This window comes from Eufriesea mexicana, unplaced genomic scaffold, assembly GCF_001483705.2.
Source record: "Eufriesea mexicana isolate 0111107269 unplaced genomic scaffold, ASM148370v2 scaffold2087, whole genome shotgun sequence".
Classification (NCBI taxonomy): Eukaryota; Metazoa; Arthropoda; class Insecta; order Hymenoptera; family Apidae; genus Eufriesea; species Eufriesea mexicana.
The window spans coordinates 302,270-325,890 of record NW_016910162.1 but is presented as its reverse complement, the minus strand read 5'-3'; the positions used below and the strand labels follow the sequence as shown (position 1 = coordinate 325,890).

The 23,621-nt window shown below is 31.1% G+C and overlaps 1 protein-coding gene across 1 annotated transcript in view; it reads right to left on the bottom strand.

The window, feature by feature from the left end:
* LOC108549470 (tyrosine-protein kinase Drl) overlaps positions 1 to 23,621 on the bottom strand; it is a 174,794-nt gene that overhangs the window by 36,828 nt on the left and 114,345 nt on the right. Inside the window, exon 4 of the mRNA XM_017902859.1 lies at positions 13,778 to 13,952. Coding sequence (XP_017758348.1) covers positions 13,778 to 13,952 — 175 coding nt within the window. The remainder of the gene's footprint in view (positions 1 to 13,777; positions 13,953 to 23,621) is intronic.

Below are 23,621 nucleotides of genomic sequence, written 5' to 3'. Positions count from 1 at the left end.
AAAATAATTTTAAGAAATTTAATATTAGAAAAAATTAACAATCGAATTATAACATATAACATTAAAATATTAACAAACATATTTTTGCAAAATTATTTTAATATTAATATATTATTAACAATTAATATATTAATATATTAACTCTTACATATATTCTATATTATTTTATATTATAGTTATTACAGTAGTATAAGAGGAAAATTTATTTTCAGTAGATATATACCCATTACACGAATTTAAAAGAGAAAAGGAATACGCCTGAAAGATGAAATATGAAAATCTAGCTCTCTCCTCTTTCCGCAATAGTTCACGCATAAATATATTTTACGACATGCCTTTTTATACTATTAAAATGTAGAATTATTCTCCGGGACAAGTTTTCCCCGTAGTAGGAATATCATGGTCGTGGTAATACACACTGTTGTACGAAAAAATATAAGACCGAAATAAGTTTCCTGTTCCTAGTACAGTTTTTACAGTTGTACGATGGAAGTACTGCTGCGATAAAAAGGCAAGAAAAAGATTTAAGAGATATCAAGCTTTTAAAGTCGTGAATTATTTTTCTCATTAAAAGCAATATCAGGGATTCGTTTATTTTAAAAAATTGTAATTTTTATTATTTACCTGTTTTTCATTAAAGGAAAAGTTGGTTAACTGTGATTATGAAAAAGAGACTTAATAAAAGTAGGTTAAAAATATTCCAGAGATCTGATGTGTATAATACGGAGTTTGCAATTTACGTGCTTCTTCACGTTTGCAAGTAATCCTTGAAAAAGTTGAAATTTCAGACAGAAGTTTCAAATTTTGTTTTTTAGTGAAGAAATATTATTTAATGAAAATTTACTAAATTCAAAAATTATTAATTTCAAATATGTTTTAAGAATATCATTTAAATATTAATAATTATTTCTTCTAATAATGGTTCAGCAATTACTATGTTTTATAATGCAAAGATTGATAAACTGTTTTACGTTTCTTGAGTATTTATGAAAGATATGTATATTGATATATCGTATTAAAAAATTGTTTATTTATGATAGTTATAATATTAGATAAATTATTAACAATTATTCATCTTAATAATATTTTGTCAATAGTGTATTATAATTTAAAAGTTAATATATTGTTCCATGTGGTTTGATTATATTCCAAGTTGTCTACTTGACAACTATATTTAGAAATTATTTATTTATTGTATTAATAATAACATGTAAAATATTAATAATTATTTCCTTGAATAATATTTTATCAATAACGTATTATATTTTAAAAGACAATAAAACAGTTCTATGTTGTTTCATTTCAATGTAGTTTAATTACTATTTACTAAAGATCTATTTGACAACTATATTTTGAAATTAATTATATATTGTACCAATAATATCATGTAAAATATTCATAATTATTTTTTTTAATAATGTTTTATCGATAGTGTACTATATTTCAAATGTTAAGAAAATAGTCATATACTGTTTTATTTTCATGTTGTTCAATTATTATTTACCAAAGATCCATTTGATAAATATATTTAAAAATTATTTATTGTATTAGTAATATCATGTAAAATATTAATAATTATTTCCTTCAATAATATTTTATCAATAGTGCACTATATTTTAAAAGTCAATAAAATAATTCTATGCTGTTTTCTTTCCATATTGTTTAATTATTATTTTCCAAGATATCTACTTAACAGCTGTATATACAAATTAATTATTTAATGTGCCAATACCATTATATAAAATATTAAGACCTATTTCCTTCCAGAATATTTTATCAATAGTGCACTATATTTTAAAAGTAAATAAAATAGTTCTATGCTCTTTTATTTTCATATTATTTAGTTATTATTTTCCAAGTGATCTACTAAACAACTATACATTGAAATTAATTATTTAATGTGTCAATAGCACTATATAAAATATTAAGAATTATTTCTTTCCAGAATATTTTATCAACAGTACACTATATTTTAAACGTCAATAAAATATTTCTATGCTGTTTTATTTCCATATTGTTTAATTATTATTTTATTGACAACTACATTTAGAAATTACTTATTGTATTAATAATACCATGTAAAATATTAATAACTATTTCTCCCCACTATAACTATTTTATTAACAGATAATGCTTCCAAATCTCAATAAAATTTCCCACGGTATTCAACTATACACCAAACACATATATTCTCAGAGATAGCCGTCTCATTTATCACGCAAGAGGCGAAAACTTCGCCAAACGACACGACTGATTCGCTCATCTTTCCAACCCATCTCTCAAACAACCCTTTTTACACCTACAAAAGTAAATACCCGGTTAAAGAAGTCACATAACCTCCAAAAACTTGTATCTCTACCACCGCACTATAGCTTATATAGGCCAACGAGTGTCAACAACGAAGCAGACAAAGACAGGTGCAGATTAAAATTAGTGGCTCCGTGATATCCACGCTGAAAAGATCTCGAACTATTTCCTCCTCAAGAAAAATTCACGATGAGAAACTTCAAAAGATTTAATAACGCCCGTCAGGAGACAATTGGTCTACTTCGAGGGAAATTGGAAAGATGGGGGACAAAGGGAACGAAGATGAAACGTTGTAGGAAGTTTTCTGTCTTTTGATCTCGTTTTTCATAATTCCATCGTCCCACGAGATCGCCCTCTCCTCAATATCGACTAATCGAACGGGAAAGTATTTTAACTCGTTAATACCGGATATACAACATAACCTCAATTTAACGTGTAATTAAAACGTCTACATAACCTCTCTCTCTCGCGCGCGCATTAAATAGAACCCGTTAATACGAGCATTGCAAAGGGCGTCTCTTAATTGGAATTAGACTTAATAAGCGTTTTAATCTAACAATGTGCTCTATGCAACGTCTATTTACGATGCCTCGCAGGGTATCTCCTTTAACGAGAGAGTTATTTCATACCGAATTTACGTAACGCTCCGAATGCAATTTAATTTACCGCCATCTGCAGGAATTATCGGGTAACCAATAAGCAGCCGGTTATGGCGGGAAAAAGGATAGAGGTTAGGAACGCACGATATCCTCTGTTCCGTGCATTTGAATTACACTTTTTTCCTCGTAAATCGCGCGTAAAATCGCATGCCGGAAGTCTCGCAGGGACTAATGTATTCAAAGGAAGCACGACAAGCCAGAATAAAGAAGAGAGAAGCCACGAGGTAGTGGAGAGGCAGGTACAAGGGAGGCAAAAGTGCCCTTCCCTCCTCGAAACTTCGCCTTGGATCTTCTTTTACCGCAATCTTCTTCGACAAGACGGTTTTGCCCGGGCATGGCTAATAATTTATGCGTCGCGAAATAGGTTATAAAGGCTCGATGGAAAAACTGGCTTTATACGACGCGCAGGTTATGTCTGATATCAAATACTTAACACGGTATCTCTCCGCGTTTATAGTTACCCCTCGAGAACGCGTAAAAATCAAATTTGTACTATTTCGTTCGAGGTGTATGTTTATGTCGCGTCTCGCGTTTTATTTCGTTGATAAATATTTCATTAGGGTGCATACAGCAGTATAAAATGTTACGATTGTATGTACCATCTTGAACGAATCTCCTCCCCACTTTCTGTTTCTCTTTTAAACGTTTACGCCTCGGTTCTCGCGTATTTGCTTGCACATAACCTAAAAATAATTTGGAAAGGTAATTTTTCTCGTTGCAAGTGTTTAAATTCAACGATATTATGTTTTATTTCGCTATTACATTACAGGTTGGATTGGGAAAAGGAAATACGCGTGCAGGATTTGAAGAAAATAGTTGAAAGTGAGGTTAGGATTTTTTACTTCATCGAAATTTGTAAGTATGGAATAAATAGTGTATACGTGCTTTTAAACTTGAATTTAAAATATAAAAAATTTAATACGGGGACTATTGGAAGATTGAAATAGCTGGTTCCCTTATTTTTGCATTTTTATCTACCGGGTGTCCAGAAATTTTATATCAAAGTTTTAAGAATTAAAATTTTACAATGGACAGAGACTTGGGGCTCACAAGAAGCACAGTGAGTGTAATAAATAATGCGTGAATTGCAAAATAATTGGAAATATACTGCAACAATGTTTAAAAAACACTGTTTATATTTATTTTTAATTATTTGGAGCCTAATTATGCCAACAATCTATATTGAGGTTTTTTAACAAATACGATATCTTATATATTTTAATTTTTGTATTATCTTTTATATTTTATCTTATATATTTTAGACAATAACCCATTAGCTGCCACACGACCCCCATTTGGGGATTTTGGAATTTTACGTACACCACTCGGCGCCAAAAATATATTTGGCACGCCGAACAGTTTAGTTTTACTCTATATATATCAGTCAATATCGTATGTAGCAAAAGGTGTGTATTCTATGTTTCGTTTCTATACAACAAGCAAGCAAATTTGAAATTCGCGTGTAAGTTGAACGGAACAGAATTGTCATATTTGAAGAATTATATTTTTGGTTCGGTTTTTATATTTTAATGAAATACCGTACATAAATATGTAATTTAGAGGTTATAGTAACGATTTGTTACTTACTCAGTCCTTTGTTTTTTATTGAAATGATTTTATCGATCATTTTATAACGATACCCATTTTGGGACTTTTTCAAAAATATCAAATATTTTCAAAACAAAACATAATTTGAATGTAATTATACTGTTACACAACCTTTTGTGCATATATATAACTCATCCGGTCAAAAATTTCAAAAAAAGAAATTAGACAGTTAATGGGTTAATTTATATATTAAATTTAAAATTACCCAACGCTACGTCTTAATTTGCATACGATTGTTTATTGACCGTTTTAAAAACATTGACTACTTTATGGCAGAAAGTCTTCGAATTATTATTTTTCTGCAACGAAAAATTCGCCAAGTGCAAAGGGTTAATATATAAAAATATAAAAGGTGATAAATATATTAAATTATTATTTTTAAATTAACATGTTAATGCAATATGCTTGTAATAACGTGTGTAATATTTTCTCTTTTATTATACTTATCAAGTATAGGGTGCAACAGTCTATGATTCCAGTGATGTTACTTTTGGCTCACACTGTATATATATCCGTAAATGAGAGAAGCAAGCGAGGTGGAATGGGAACGTGTGAAAGTGAATGGAAGGATGAACGTGAAGAAATGGTGAAATGAACGAAAGTGTAGCACGGTTGAGATTGGAAGGTAAAAATCTGTGGAATTGAAGGAAATAAGTGTAAGGGAGGGTACGAATGGGGTTGAAAACGCGATGAAAAGTGAAAGAGAGCAGATGTATTTATGTCGTGGGTTGCAAATTACATATAGAAACTAGTAATATACTTAGTTGTACTAGAAAATTAAATATTTATAATATTTAAATAATTAAGTCAACGTTTAGGGAATTAAATGTGATAATGGTTAACATAGATTTTGAATATATGTGTTGATATAATTGTTGTAAATTAACTCTTAAATCATGCAACGATGTTGACAGGTCTGTCTGAGGTTGCAGGCCAATGCTGACCTTAGGACTTTAAGGACCTTGGATACTATGCAGGCATCAAGGGGTTTTGGGGTTTAAAAGGACCTGCTGTCTCTTGCAGAAGTCAGTCTCTAATCCGGAACAGTATAGAACACTTTTAAAGTATTGTGACCCATAGGGGCGTATTTAAAGCTCTGTTTATACATTCGCATAAGTGTATATATTTCACCTACTCTGCGTTGCTGAAAAGAAGTCATCTGAGAAACTTGTAGGACCGAATCCCCACCAGTCCAATCATTCTAACATCATGGCAGAAGTAGAGTAAAACGTTTCCCTTATTGGCACAAGTCTTGTAGGACCGAATCTCCACCAGCCCAACCATTCTAACATCATGGCAGAAGTAGAGTAAAACGTTTCCCTTATTGGCACAACTGATCCCTTCCTATTAGCCCGGTCATAGAACACCATGTGACAAAGAAAGCGAACGAAGCAACGAGACAAAGTGAGACAGACGCAACAAATAGATGCAAGAGCGTAGACTCATCCCAAAAGCATATTAACTTCAGATTCTTCCGATGAACACATGATTATTTGCAATTACTAATTACTAATTAGCATCTTGACTAACTTTTCATCGCATTATGCAGCAAACGTGCTGTACTATACACATATTTTTATATTTATGTTGTATCGTATGATTTTTTTAAACGGTCGTCTAGTACAATGCAATTATATAATTAATTTATCATAAAAAATACATCTTAAATTTTAAATCAATTTTCATAAATGATGTTAATTATTATTACTTTTGTACTTCTTTACTTCATAAATCTTTGAGCTACTGTCATCTGATTTCTTATCCGACTCACTTGCTTTGTATTTCCAATTCTAGGTCTTTAGTTGCGTCTTCTATTATTCCATCTTTCGTCCAATATTCGTGTTCCAGTGTTTCTACGTGTTTACAAAATTCTTTCCAATCATATGGTGTCGTTTCGTTTATTTCCTGGCGTAGTAGTGCTTCCAATTCGTTGTAAGTTAACTCTGAGATAACGTTTCTTTCGCGGATATCTTATGCCCATGTTAACGTATCTCGTTACCGAACTTGAAGATAGTAGTTTTGGGAGTGTCATAAAAGAGTGGGTATTACTAACGAGAGTGTAGGCGGTACTAGTGGAACACCCCTGTTGCCCCGCAACTGAACGAGTTGACTTCTTTTCAGCCACGCATAGTAGATCGTTTCGTATATCTGAATTTCTTAAGTACCATGGTGCATTAACAATAGTGTTCTCAGTATTTTTGATTGTAGTGATTCAAGCTTTGATATATGGCTCTTTGCTGCGTGTAATGATTGAAGTGTCGTGTGAATTGTGTATGTTCGTGTAATGTATGAAAGTAGAAAGAACAAACCAGAGAGATTGGGCATAGGTCAGTTGTAATTGAGTTGTAATAGTGAAAATAGGTGTGAGTATGTGATTGCGAGAAATTAATTAGATTTATACTTAATATTTGTGTTTGATCATTTTTTGTAATTAAATGAAGAATTGTTCTTACTGTTATTGGTATTTCATCCACCGGTAACATTAAATACCATAATTCCTGTTTCTAAGAAAGGTTTATTTACAACGCGATAAAGACGGTACAAGATAAAACACGTATGTAGGAATTAGGCTATAAAATGAATAGTATTACGTCCTTATTTCCTCTCTCAGATTAAAGGATTAAAATAAACATGAAACGAATGCGTGTGTTTACGTGCTGTATATCTCCGAATAAAATCTTTATGCCTACCATAAAATGTTGCAAACCATTCTCAACTTTTCTCCAATATATTTTACAATTCTGAATAACTGTGACATTTGCACGAAGAGAAAGAAATAGAAAGAAACATTGTTTTGAATTATTATTTTAAAATATTTTTCAATTTTAACTTATAAATGGATGATGTAAAAATAATATAAATGGATATTATATTCATACTATATCCATTATTAATGAATGCTGTTATTATTATTTATTACTAATAATTAATACTGCTAGTGGATAATATTATAAATATGTAAGTGGATAACTTATAAATGGATCATATAAAAATAATATAAATGGATATTATATCCATATCATAGCCATTACTAATGAATACTATTATTATTATTTGTTACTAACAGTTAATATTAATGCTAATATTAATATTTCTAATGAATAATATTATTATTGTGCATTAATAGTAATTAATATTGTTAGTGAATAATATTATTATGCATTTATAATATTTTTATCTCTCAAGAAACAATGAATGGTGCATATATATATATATAGTTAAACATTTTGAATATAAAATTCTATACAAGTTCCATATTATATCTATTAATAATAATTAATATTGACATTGTTAATAAATAATATTATTATTATGCATTAATAGTAATTAATATCGTTAGTGGATAATATTATTATGCATTTATATTATTTTTATCTCTCAAGAAACAACGAATGTTGCATATATACAGTCAAACCTCTTGAATTCAAAAATCTATACAAGTTCTGACAGGAAAATCTCTATAAATTGAAACAAAATATAATCCAACTAGAACTATCTTCAAATATACAATATAAAACAATATATAACATAATAATAATAATTTTTTGTGTAATAAAAGGAATTCATAACTATTTGTGTTCAATTTTCTAAAATTATCTTAATTTTTGAACTTATTAGTTACAAATCCATTTTTGGAAAATTTCATAAAATTTTCCACCATCATTCAATGCAACTCTACGAAATTTAATTTTCTATTAATCTTCTCTAAATTAAAGTCTACACCACACCTGACCTACGCTACGTCAGAATGTGGAACACAAACATAAGAATTTTGCCAGTACTGTTCTATCTCATAAACATTCGTCCAATTATCTCTACCATGATTAGATAACTGCATCTCAGATTACTAAACAAAAATACTTCAACTTTAAATCCAAAATGAAACAAACTTCGCAATTCCAGCACAAAAGACACGCGAAACAAACCTGCAACGCGATTTTGTGAACCCTTTTTGTGAACCTCACAACAGTCTTTATCTCAGACTGTAGAAAATGGGACCAAAAGATCCGAAAAATATGGTCCCAAAATCTGCAGCACAAATGATACATGTCTAAACGCGGAAATTTTTGGTAAATAAATATGTGTGTGTGTATACATGTATAGTGTCTCAGCGTCGATGATACAATCGATGCTACATGAAAAAATAAATCGAAAATGAAGAATAAAATTTTTGCATTCGAAGCTTCGTTGTCGAGAAAATCGACTTTGAATATCTACTGAGTACGCGTGCACTTAACTATGACTTAGCTGGACAAAGCACCAGTACATCAGTATCGGTGGTGGAATAGAAGAGGGGGTAATTCTACGTGAAAAAACAAATTGTAAATGAAGAATAAAATTTTTCCATTCGAGGCTTCATTGTCCAGAAAATCGGCGTTGAATATTCACTGAGAACGCTGGTGTACTGATGATCCATCCATCTAAAGTTAAGTGCACGTGTGCTGAATATTCAAAGCCGATTTTCCCGACAAGGAAGCTTCAAATGAAAAAATTTTGTTCTCCATTTTCGATTTGTTTTTTCACGTAGAATCTCACCCATCCCTTCCTCGATTATACTACCGATACTGGAACACCCGGTATATATGAGGTCTAACCATTGCTTCCCTATGCAACCTTGATTACCTACTAATCTAATAATTTACTAATAATTACTACTAATTATTAATAATAATTACTAATAATAATAATTACTAATAACTACTAATAACAATAACTACTGCTAACTACTACTACTACTAATAATTACTAATAATAACAACTACTAATAATTATTAATAATTACTAATAATAATTACTAATAATTACTAATAATAATAACTACTAATAATTATTAATAATAATAAATACTAATAATTACTAATACTTTACTTACTACAGTAGTGAAGTACTTCCATTTTTGTTTCCCTTATAAACCGATTTATATTGTATTTATTTTTGTTATAAATATATTATTATTTAAATAAAAACGTGTATATTTATTTTAAACAAACAATATAGACAGACTCCAACCACTCTGGTCGATAGGTACAAATACGAGAAGTAATTGTCAAACAATTTACTAATTTTTTGGGGGATTTTAATTTTTCTTCTTTACAGATATTAATTATTTGCCTTTTTTCAGACTTTATTTTTCCATTTCTATTTATTTTTGCTCGGGAATTTGAATATTTCGTATAATATTCGAAACTTTCGTCTGTTTATGTCTAATCTCTGGGTTGTTCATTCCATTCTTATTTTATTTCCTCTTACTAATTCGATTCATTTTAGGTTTTAATTACTTTTCTTTCTTCCTTCCTATTAATTTTTATTTGAAAATTCGAATATTTCGTGTAATATTCGAATGTTTCGTCGTTGGTTTCTTTATGTTTCATCGACATCTCAACGACACGAGATGGGTGCGTTTGAATCTAAGTTTAGACCTACGTAGCTATAAAATAGACCTCGAGGCTAAGTTTCATGCGCGCGCGAAGTATTTGTCAAACGTTGAAGTTGGTTAGTTCGTTCATCATTGGTTCATACGTCCAGAAAGGAGACAAGTGGTTCCTGCAGAGGATAAACGCGAGTGGAGACAGGCGAGTCGGCGAAGAATAGCCGAAGGATGCACACCAGCGCCCTCTCCCTCGTCCTCTCGCTGCTTCGGTCCGCTCCCGCAGGAGCGCTCTTGTCGCGCAATAAAATGTCGGCTGCCGTGGCAAGCGAGCGACGGATCACCGGGGCTTATTGAAAGGATATTTCATGCGGGCGAGTTCCTATCCAGTTTATCCCATGAATTTCCCGCGGGGGTGTAGAAATCTTTCTCTGCCCTTTTGTCTCTTCCCTGGCGGTGAACCAGGCCACAGTCCGCAGACTCCTGCATCCAGCGAGAAATTCGCAACTGGCAACACGCGCCAACGACTTTTCACTCCGCTTGTGGGAAATGAGAATGCGCCCGGCGATACGTGAAGGGCTGCCAGCCGTAAGAATCTTATGAACAACCGGCGGCCTACGCGTCGTCGCGTTGCGAACTACCCGTGCTCAAGGCCTATTTTCATCTGCTCGCTCGTGAGACCAATGTGGATCCTACACTTTGCCATCGAATTATGCCCGCAAATTAATAAGCGGCTTATTCGATACGCGCTACGCCGTGGGCTTTCGTCCCGCGAGGACGTCGCAAGGGAAGTTTCCAATCGTTAAATCTCGTTTTACAGTTGTGATGCTGCTTTCATTCCGCTTGAACGCAGAGATTGATCGGTTTGGCGATATTTCGGCTAGTTTAACGGGGCTTCTGGGGATTTTGTGTATTAATGTGGTAGTAGATGGATCTCTCTTTTTTCTTCTGTTTTTAAGAAGATTGGATTTCTTTTTTTTTGGGGGGGGGGGGGGGGGATGCAATGACAGTATTAAATTTGGAAAATATTTTAAGATTGGTATAGTATTGAAAAATGCGAGTGTACATATTTTATTGGAACATTTTGAATCTCTATCTGAAGTCCTCTATATACTTGGTTTATTGTGTTATTTTAATGCGATATATATAGGGTGTCCCATTTAAATCGACTCGCTCGAGTATTTTTTAAATTATTAGTGATATTAAATATTGTATTAGATATAATGTTGAATAGTGTGAGTAGGGTGTTTTGGCCAACGAGTGGAGGATACATAAAGGTGAACTTAATTTTCTTAGATGAAATGACATCCTTTTGAGCATGGACTATAATTTGATATTTATGACAACGGTTGTCAACCTAAGGTACACGTAACACTAGTGGTACGTTGAACATTTGCAAGTAGTTTGTAAGCTGAACTGAAATGTATAGAATTTTGAGGTTATGTATTAGGTTGTAATACATCATTATGTACAACAGATGTGTATTTAAGAAGAGGTATGTGATTTTATGAGGCAATGATTGGTTGTAAGACTGTAAGGAGAAGAGGTTGAGAACTACCATAGAATATATAATGGTTATAATGATTAATAACCAAGGTAGTTGATGTGACGTTAAAATTAAATTAAAAAAGGAAAGAAAATGGTACCTTTTATTTAATATGACGTCATATACAATAATTTAAAAGGTAGAGTAGTATACTATAATATTAGTATACTATTTCGAAAAGTGAAGTGATGAATAATTACATTATAGTGATTTTTATGTCAAACAGTACTTGCAAATAAAATTTTGTCATGTTTCTAACAATTACATAAATAACCCAAATGGTCAAAATTGTTGTTTATTCACTTTAATTAATAAGATATTTAATTTGCTTTGAAGTAATTTTATAATATAATATGAATATTTATTATTAATTTTATATTATATTATTAATATTTTTTATATTATAATTGAACACTTATTTTATACTTCTTTTCTTAAATTACTGTATAAAATGACTATCACTTAATTTATTTTGCTTTGAAGTAATTTTATATTTATAAATATTTATTATTAATTTTATATCACATTATTAATATTTTTATATTATAACTGAACAATTATTTTATACTTCTTTTCTCAAATTATTGTATAAAATGACTACCACTTAATTTATTTTGCTTTGAAGTAATTTTATATTTATAAATATTTATTATTAATTTTATATCACATTATTAATATTTTTATATTATAATTGAACAATTATTTTATACTTCTTTTCTCAAATTATTGTATAAAATGATTATCAGTTAATTAAACTTGCTTACACGATAAATTGTTATGACTCATTTTTAAACGCAGTACATGTCTTGATTAATGTTAGAATATATTAGGATTAATTTCATATGCAACTTGCTTACAGATATGCTCTTCAGAGTTGTGCGAGTAATCAGGTCATGTACTGCGTACATAGGGTATTAATTCAAGTCTGATTACTAAACTCCAGCAACAGATTTGGCCTAATTATAAAATTTATGCTAGTCTGTAATTAGTTTGCAACAAAGTGATCACGATATGTTCAAAAAAATAGTTTGGATAAAGTTAATTGGTACATGAAAATAAATTTACTTTTGAAAATGTTAGCTTATTTTTAAAATTTTTAAAAATTGTTATTAAATTAATTTTTACAAGGAATATTGGAATATCCTTATTCAATATATGTATATACCAAATTACATTTCATTTTCTAATGATGAGATTATAAAAATATTGATTTTTATCTTAAATAAAATCTTAAACAGAACATTTCATTTAAATACTAATAGTAATTCATATTACAAATTTTAATATTTTATTAACTATAGTAAAAAATTGCAAAATATTATGTTATTTATAATGTTAACAATAATTTCAGCTTCAATATAAAATATAGAATGAAACTTATTAAAAAATAAAATTAGATTAAATAAAAATAAAATAAAAATGAAATTGAAAAGCAAAATTTTGATTCTTTGATAAAACATTATGACCAAATGTCAATAATAATGATTGACAACTGTCGTATCTCATTCTAAATATATTTCAAATTTCAAATAAATGTAAAAATGAAATAGTTTCTATATCAGTAAATATTCAAATCATGATTTCTTTGAAATGTTATGGAACATTGAGGTTATGGTAGATACAATGGCGAATTGTCCGCTTGAAACATAACATAACCTAATATAACCTAATCTAACCTAAACCTTCATTTTCAAATAATTGTTAATAAAGCACAAAATGAAATAGAATATGTATATGTTTCATAGTGTTTCATTATTAAAATATAAGTTACACGGTTTTATATTGCTCTTCACTATACCTAATATATACAAAGTGTACACTCTACATACAAATTGATATCCATTAAATAAAGGACACTTACAAATTGAAATTTGAAACGTGTTCCATATAATATAATATAACGTATAATATAATAATATAATATATAATTCCATATAATATAATAATTTTATTCAAAAGTTTAATTATAAATTAAAGTAAATTAAATAATAATTATTTTTTAAATCCCAAAATATTAATAGTAAAGTCAGAAAATGAAAAAGATAGTAAAAGAATAAACATAATAATCATACAAATTTTAGTATTTACAATTAATGTTTTAATGCAATCAGAAGAAGAAAGATTCAAGTGTAATAAATTCCATTTTTCCAGGCATCAGGAGCCACATGTTTTGAAACCTAACCGTTATTTTCGTCCAATTTAGCTACAGATAAATTTCCTGTAGAATTTAAGCGTGAAAATGGGATTTCTCAAGTAGGGTAGCATGTTCGTGAAACTGTATATACTTACTGCGACTCTTGTATGCGAGCCTTGCTATTACGAATATACAAGGCGCTAGCTACGCTTCCGACGACTAATATCAAAGCGCATGCACATGTTGCAGCGACATAAAGTGCCCCAGCACCATTTAGCAACGGTCCTGGCTCGAGACGAACCGAATCATTCCTTGGAGGTGCTTGCACTCCTGCAACAGAAACCACGATAATTTTACTTTTATTTCTTTAAATAACAAATTCATTTACTATATATATATTTCATGTATAGTTACATGTGGATTAAAATTTGGAGGTTATGTATTGTAGAAACTTATTTTATTCTAGTTCTTAGATTGAGATTTGAGGTTATGTATTTAGTAGCCTATTTTATTCTAATGGTTAAATAGAAATTAATTTCAGAAGCATAATAACCGAAATAGAAGTTACTTTAAAAATTAAATTTTAATTAATTAAATTAAAAAGGAGATTAATTTAAAAATATACTTCAGAAGCAAATTCTAATGTTTTAATAAGAAAAATGTTAGAAATAGAATTTCATTAATGTCTAATGAAAAATTTATTAATCAAGGTCAAAGTCTCTGAAAATAAGTATGGTTTTTTTTAATAAAAAGTTGAAGTTGTCTTATGTTTTTTCTGAAACAAACATTTAGCTTTTATAAGGACCACTACAAGTACTTCTTTTGACTTTTTAAATAAATCATGTACTTTCAAATTTATTTAGAAACTTTTTGTTTTCTTTGTTTATGCCACTCAAATCTGTAAACTGAATATAAATAACATAAACATAAAATAAAAATTGTAACTAAACAATTAAATAGTATTTGGTTAGTGGTAGCTTCTAATCATATTTAACAATTTATTATAAATAACAAAATCCAAAAACACAATAAAACATCGTAACGAAATGAGATAAAATTTTCTGCTTACTTACTATTATAAGTATACTATTAGTATGAGTATACTATTATAACTGTACTACTAACTATACTATAAACATTTTATATCAAGTTACCAGATTAACGTTAATTAACAGTATCGACAACAATATATAATACGTCGAATTTTAAATTCGGGCCACAAGTGCTTTTACCAACGAACCGATTAAATGAAATTTATATTTTCTCTACAACAGCAATGACACGTGATCACGGGGACACACAGCGCATCGCACGGCATTGAAATTTCGTTCAAAGATTCATAGGTTGCGACACAGTGCTTGGTCAACTGGCTCGCTGTCGATATCCCAGTTGTTCCAGCATGACTTTGACAGTATAATAACAGAGAAATACGGCCATTAATAGATTCGCGTGCGATTTAATGAACGGATTTCTATATCAGCGTAAAATAATTATATCACGTCTACAAAGCGCGTTCGAGCTGCGTTACGCTATCGACAGCCCATTCTGTTGATTGAACAATTCTCCGCTAGGCGTCGCGGCATGCGTCGTAGCTGGCGGAACGATTTTATCGAGGAAACATTGACAGGCTGATCGATCGTCCGTGCACATGTATCGGGCCAGTATCGAACAAGCGACGGCGCATGGTGCAACGGTGGTATAGTGGGTTAAGAGTATACTCGAACGAAAGGAAGAAAATCTCTTTGAATCTGCCCTTCTGGTCTGTTCGTCCACCGCAAACGACGCGTTCTCTACGTGCACAGTCATCCTATGAACCTCGTCGGATTTCCTTTCACGTTCGTTTGCGCTTTCCGCCCTACATAACCTCTTTACCGTTTCTCTTTTCAATCCTGTGCGTTTCGTGTTCTAAACAAAAATGGAACCTTAGCGTTTCCACTCCGGTGCTACGGCAGGGATTACAGACGCATTCCTTGTTCTTTGCAGGTACGTTTATTTCATAGGATAGGTTAATGTCTCACGTATAAAACGATTTCTCTCGTTACGATCGTATTGGAAATTGATAAGATTCCATTGCATCTTCTCCATTCGGTATTCCTTTGATTTAAATTTCTCCTCCTTGAAACAGAATCTTTCTGTTTTACCAACGGAATTGCAAAGGCATGGTGAACTCTGATAAATTGCACCTCGGGCTGCTCTTTGCTTTCGAAACTACACTTTGATTCTTTGAAGATTTTCACCTGTTTGTTTGACGTTTTTAATGAAAGTCCGAGTCCTAGTTTCTTTAATAAAGAAGCTGTATAGCAATACACTATACATACACTGCAACTCCATTTACTTAAAACTATTCAGCGTTCCGGAATGTTTGCAAGCGGATTTTTCTTTTGGGTAAAGGAAAGAAATTTTTACAATCTTTTAGAGTAAATAGAAACTTCAAATTTAGACTTTTTTAGTGTATTTTTTTATTATAAATATCTTTATATTGAGCTTTTTAAATATTTCAAAGTAAATACACATGTAAGTACATATAATTGAATAACGTTTAATTGAGTCTATCTTTCATCATATATTTAATTATATTTCAGTGAAAAATTTAATTTAATTTAAAAATTAAAAAATTCAGCATTAACTGGAAAAAGAATAGTTTGATATGCAGTAACTAATGGACTATATTGTAGTAACTACACTGTACAGTACATTTTAACTTTTCCGCTAATTTGTAATATTGAATGAGGGATTCTTACAGAGTTTACTTTCCTGAACACGAAAGTAAAGCATTTTCCAAAATCGAAAATGCTTTATTATTCTCAATTCACAAAAAATATGTTTTTCTAAAAAGGCATGATTATTAGTTAAAATGAAGTATTGCGAGAAAAGTACGGACATTAAGAGGTTCATTGTTGTGTTAAAAGTTAGGTTAGAGTATCACGAATTTATCAATATCCGCAATTATAAATATTTGTATTTTTGAATAACTGTAATTGGTCATCGAAATTTAAAAATAAGCATCCAAGCGTTCTTTCTACGCATATATCTGCATTTTCACGAAAAGTTCGTTATCTGACACGAATTTGCTGCACGGTATCGTATTCTGTAGGCTCTTTTGAAGCCGAAACTATTCAGGAACAATATTAGAATGATGTTCAATGTTGACAGGACGGTAAAATATGTATTGGGAACCCGTAAGCGGCCATTTCGCACTGCGCAGCCATTTTTGGTAAATACACGTTGCTTCGTCAGAGCCGTAGTCATGCGTAACCGATCCCGGAGTCATCGTCCAGTACACCTTATTTTCTATATCTATAAAATGTACATGATGTACTGTTTATACTAATCGCAAAATTATAGAAAATTTTTCTGAATCACTTGTAATTCGAAACAATTTCGTTATTCGATACATAAATATGAATGACTTTTTAATATAAAGTTGTTAAAAAATAAACTACTACCTAACTTTTAAGACGAATTTTAACGTTTATACTTTTCGTATAATACTTCGTTTTAGCCAACAATACTGAGGAAATAAAAATATTTCGACATAAGTATATGTATCATGGAAATTTATCCCATGCAATATCGAATGCAGATATAGCTTATGAAAAATGTATAAAGTATCGAATTTATTGTTATTAACAAATTGTTCACAAAGTAAATTTATAATAAAAGTAAAAAAATTAATAAATTACTGGTTATTATTTGCATTTACAATGTACTTCTCCTAAAATGTACCTATAATTTTCAGAAAGTTTGTAAATTATTACATTTATTGTTAATAACAAATTAATATTGTTAATAATAAATTAATACTCTTAATAACAAATTGTTCACAACATATATTAATAATAAAAATGAAAAAATTAATAAATTATTGGCTATTAACATGGAAAAATAATTATTAAAGAAATCGGTAAAGTTCGGAAATTTCCACCGATCTTCGACCGATCGGGGACTATATAAAAGGTACCGTGCCGATGCTAGACTCATTTGTCGGTTTGGCCTCGGGAGTATAATATCTAAATTTTTCAAGTGCGTGAGCGGCGTCCGGGTTAAGCGGGGGAGGGGGGCCGAATAAAGTTGGAATTAGCCACTCCACCCCCTTAAACAATTTACTAACAATTTTTCTTTTCAAGTTTTAATTATTTTTTTCTTTTCCAATTTTTTTTCGTTTTTATTTATCTTTATTCAGATATTTGAATATTTGGTATAATATTCCAATATTTCGTCGTTATTTTGTTTATGTCTCATCGTTGGGTTGCTTTTTCCGCTTTTATTTTGTTTCCTCTTACTAATCCGTTTCATTTCAGGTTTATATATTTTCTTTTCAGAGTTCCAAGGTTTTGAAGACATCGTTGAACGACGCGGGACGCGTGCGTTTAAACCTAAGTTTAGATCCAAGTAGTTATAAGATAGATCCCTAGGCTAAGTTTCATGCGCGCGCTATCTGTGCAAAAGTGAACTATCTAACTTGGAGGTAATAATATATAAATTTCTTATGCTCCCCTTATCTCTCTCATTTACCAAATAGAACATAATTGTTCTCACGATAATCGCGATCTTTCGTAGGACCGACTAGCCTACGCGACGTACTCTCGTGTACTCGATAATTCCATGCTTCGTAAGTCATCCAAACGCGTTCTGACACTCATTCTGGTCACTGCCACCCTTGTCACTCATCGGCTCTAGGATGACCGGCGGGCTGATATTCATCTGAAATCAATACGAGAATCTGTCGGCCCTAGTCGTTCTGTGTACCATCGCGTACATGACCAGGGTAATGGCCCTGTAGCCGTGACATTGCATATGAGCCTGCGGTTGGACCTCAGGGATGATTCCTTAATTGGTTTCTACCCCTTGGGGCGGGGGCCTGTGTGACTAGCTTACAGTGCCTCGCTAGGGACCCTCGGGTTGATTTTGGGTGTGTCGTTGGTTCGTCGATCACTCTCGTTCGCGAGTAAGTTATGGCGGGGTCTGTGGGGGCTGGGTGGGCTAGGTTCGATAGTGAGGGTGCCGAGGCATGAAGTTGTCTTGTACACGGGAGTGCGCCGCGTAGGCTAGTCGGTCTTTTGAATAATCTCGAACTCGTTCGTGTGCGTCGCGATTTTTCACTTGCCCGCGTCTTTCATATTTCATTCCCTATTTTTATGGGAACTTGCAAATATTAGAGTCTGTTGAAATAAGATATCTTAATGTTGCGACAGTAAAGTTTTAGTATACCGAATCGAAGTCCCCTTTGTAAGACACGAAGTATAATAAAGTGTGGATAGATTCGCTTTAACTTCTTTCGCTCCGAGTTAGGTTAGGTTATCTTTGATACGGATGGCGCCACTAGGGCGTATGCCCGGGTCTCGATGCGCAGTCACCTCCACGTGGTGAAACCTGGTAATTGCTGTCATCTTCCAAAGAATAATTTTTGGAAAACGATACCAAGCTAAAAGCTATGCCCACAGTTTAAGATATTTTTTATTTCTTGTAAATTTTCAAGGTTCTCTTTGAACTTTATCAATTTTCCGAAATTTTTCAGCAAAATTGTATTTTCTCTTTTTTATAGACTTCTGTATGAGCTGTTCACTGCACAAATTGATTAACTCCATAAAACAAAAAGTGGAGAAATGCAATGAAATAATGTATATTGTTTTTTAAAATTCCCTTTATAATTTAAATCGAAATAAATATTGTAAAATGCATAAATGCAAATGTAACTTTCATCTAATGGTATATAAAATTTATAAGAAAAAATAGCCAAAAGGTAATCGTTAGTAATGTCACCATTTTTATGTTACTGGAAAAGTTAATCGATTTGGCAAGTGAGAAAAGTAATAAATTTAAATTTTACTAAATTTTACTTAAATTCTGATAAGACGGCACTAAAAAATTCACCGTTATCATTCATGGCTTGCCAGTGCATTTGAGTTGCATTATTGCAACGATTTACGTTAGAATACGGAGTTAATCAAAGTGACCTCTGAAATAAATTATTTATTATTCAGTGGCCAACAAATTTTCGTCGTTTAATGGTGTTAATCTCAATTATCAGGGAAAGTTATTGTAAATATAAAAAGTTATGACTATACCAAGTGCTTTGACACTTAAATTTAAGATTTTTCAAAAAGTGGAGTTAATCGATTTGTGCAGTGAACGGCTCATATGTTTGCTCCATTGCACTTGGTAGTGGGATTACGCGTAGCTACGGCACTGTAGAGACTAGAGAAGCGAGCAGTGGTTGCGTGACGGTAAAATCCCGTGTACGCGTTACCCACGTATATTTTCCCGATTTAATCAAAACGAAAACCGTTTCGACGATTTTGTTCCACGAGTTCTTCTTCAAACAAGCCTACAGACTAGATACCATGTAGAAAATTCGTATTAGATAAAAAACTATTCGTAAAAAGGCAAAAATAGTGCGTAGACAGTACGCTTGGCGGCTTATTTTTAAACTTCGATGACCAATTATAATTATTCAAAACGCAAATAATTATATTTATGGACACTGATAAACTCGAGATACTCTAACCTAACTTTTAAAATAAGAATGAACCTTCTAACATTCTCACCTTTTATGTAATACTTCATTTTGGCTAAACATTGCATGTGTTTAGAAAAATTTATAATTTTTGATAACTGAGGCTGATGGAGTAATTTCAATTACGGATTCGTTTTCAGGAAAGTGAACTCTGTAAGAATTAACCAATTTATATCACAGATTAAAATTTATATTGAACAGTGTCATTAATAAAAGATTCATCTTAAGCAGGACAGCCATTTTGTAAAATTGGCATAACAATTTTAATTACATACATAATATGGAATTATAAATTATTTTGAATTTTGTAGTCCTTTTTAATGAAGAAGAAATAATTTTCTTATTAGTTGTAAATTAAGAAACTTAATTTACTAGGTTAATTTTGTAAATTAAGAAATTACTATTTTTGTGTCAACAATTATTTTTCAAGACACGGTATTGTTATATTTAATTTCATATTGAATTTCAAGGCCTCAATTCAGAGGAAGGTTAATTTACTCGTTTAACAACTAACAATAAAGGTTAAGGTCATCTTCATTTTGCTAAAAGTACATGACTCTGTATATTTATCTATCAAATACATGGGTATAAGCCTTTAGAAGCTACATGCTGGTAGTTAGTTTTGCACCCACAGCACTTAGTTCACTTCAGAAATTCATTAAGTTGATTTAGGCCGTGAACGTTATCATGCGTACTTCCTATTATAATATAACAAAGTTTTTAATATTATTAAATATTCAATAACAAAATACATTTTTATAATTCTCATTTCAAATACAAGTAGTAAATTACTTAATTAATAAGACCACCAATTATTTATTTTCTTCCTTAGTAATTACATTTTAATGTTTAAAGTCTATTTATTTATTATTATTCTTTTTACTAATAAGAAAACTTATAAACATAGTTAATTTAGTAAGATTGTAATCAACAGCAAACTACAACAAACTTAACTGAATTTATTATTCCTATCCACATCAGCCATTGCTAATAACTACAATATACACCTGATGCGATATCAAAATTAAAAAAGAAAACTTTCTACAGTCATAATTACGAATATAAATGTAGAGTTATAATGCTAACTTCATATAGTTATAAATTATTATTAATATAAAATATATGGTTGTACATATTTTATAAATTTACTCAAACTTTTCCTGTTTTCAATATAACATAACCTCAAATATCTCGTAAATACCATTTATTTATCTAATTAAAGTACACCTAACCTAACCAAATTTAATCTAACCACATCAGCCATTGCTAATAACTACAATATGCACTGCATGCAACATCAAAATTAAAAAAAGATATTTTTACAATCATAACTGTAAATGTAAATGTATAATTATAATGCTAACTCCATACAGTTATAAATAACTATAAATATTAAACACGTAGTTGTACGTATTTTATAAATTTACTCAAGCTTTTCCTGTTTTCAATGCGACATAACCTTAAATGTCTCATAAATATCATTTCTTTGTCTAATTAAAGTACACCTAACCTACCCTAATTTAACCTAACCACATCAGCTATTGCTAACAACTATAATATGCATTGGATGCGACATCAAAATTAAAGAAAGATATTTTTACAACTGTAAATGTATAATTATAATGCTAACTCCATACAGTTATAAATAACTATAAATATTGAACACGTAGTTGTACGTATTTTATAAATTTACTCAAGCTTTTCCTGTTTTCAATGCGACATAACCTTAAATGTCTCATAAATATCATTTCTTTGTCTAATTAAAGTACACCTAACCTACCCTAATTTAACCTAACCACATCAGCTATTGCTAACAACTATAATATGCATTGGATGCGACATCAAAATTAAAGAAAGATATTTTTACAACTGTAAATGTATAATTATAATGCTAACTCCATACAGTTATAAATAACTATAAATATTAAACACGTAGTTGTACGTATTTTATAAATTCACTCAAGTTTTTCCTCTTTTCAATGCGACATAACCTCAAATAGCTCCCATATATATCACTTCTTTATCCACCTAAAGTATACCATAATCTAAATATATTATTACAATAGTTTTTGCAGAACGTATTCCTGCAAGGTGAGGCAAAAGTTGTTTAAACTCATTACCTCTCACCGTGAGCAAGCAATTCCTCGATATCACAAGGATTTCCAGCTGGCAGTACGGGCCGGGTGGAACAATGTAAATTCGTGTCCCGCTTTTAACGAATCGCTCTCTTTTTATCCGTCTGCTCTGTCTCGTTTTATTTCAGGCAAAGTGGCAGGAAAAACAGAATTCGTGCCGTTGCCAGGATAAATAACGCAAAGCAGACAGACGAGCTTTACACGATAACGACGGAAACGTTCGCGGAACACTCGGACGAGGAGGAATTTGCTCGAGCGCGATGAGATGCGCGTTGGAAAGAAGAAGAGGAGTTGGTAGAGGTGGGGGAAAGACTGGTGGAAAAAGTTAAATAAATCGTGCGGGCTCGTGGCTGCTTTTCCTACAGCGCCCAACTTCTTGAAGGAATCTTTTCTTATTTATTTCCAGGGAACCGACATCTTCTTAAAATGTCCCCCTCCCCCCACTCTTACACGGAACAATACTCACCAGGGGGCAGGCCGAACGAAAAGTTTTTCGTAAGTAACTTTAGTACCCGTTCTCTACGCAGCGGGTTAGTAGTTACCAGTCGCCGCCGCGCGAGGCGCTGCTAATCTGTTGTGTCACTTTTCCGCTTCTCGGCAAGCTAATCGAATTGTTGATAAGTTCACACGGTACGTAATTATTCTCTCGTTCGTTTGGCCTAGTTATTATAAGTCGAGGTGAATTACTGGTTCTATGCGACTCGTTTTCACTATAGTAGATGCTAAGATGCTTGGCTATGCGAAAGTTGTCACGAAAGCTGGTGTTTCCGAAATGCAATGGTTTGGTAAACGATCTATTGTTGTTGCTTCTATATTTAATTTTTATAGGTTCGCGATATTTGTAAGTTAAAATTTCGATGCCTTTCGAAACAATTTTTATGATTTAATTATATATGTATAATTATATTATATATAATTACCTCTGTATTTAATTTTTATAGGTTTGCGATATTTGCAAGTTAAAATTTCGATACCTTTCGAAACAATTTTTATGATTTAATTATATATGTGTAATTATATTATATATAGTATATAAAGAGAGAGATTGAGTCAATTGTTTTAATTTTGCAATAATTAGGTTTATAAATTGTTCAGTTTCAATTGAATAATTGTATAAGAAATGTTATGTATAGTATATGTACAGTGAAAGTATATATAATTATATATATGTATATAATGTATAATATATACAGAGAGAGATTGAGTATAATCTTTTAATCTTACAATAATTAGTTTTATAAATTGTTCAGTTTTAATTGAATAATTGTATAAGAAGTGTCATTGTGTATAATATATGTATAGTGAATGGATATATAATTATATATATGTATATAATATATAATATAT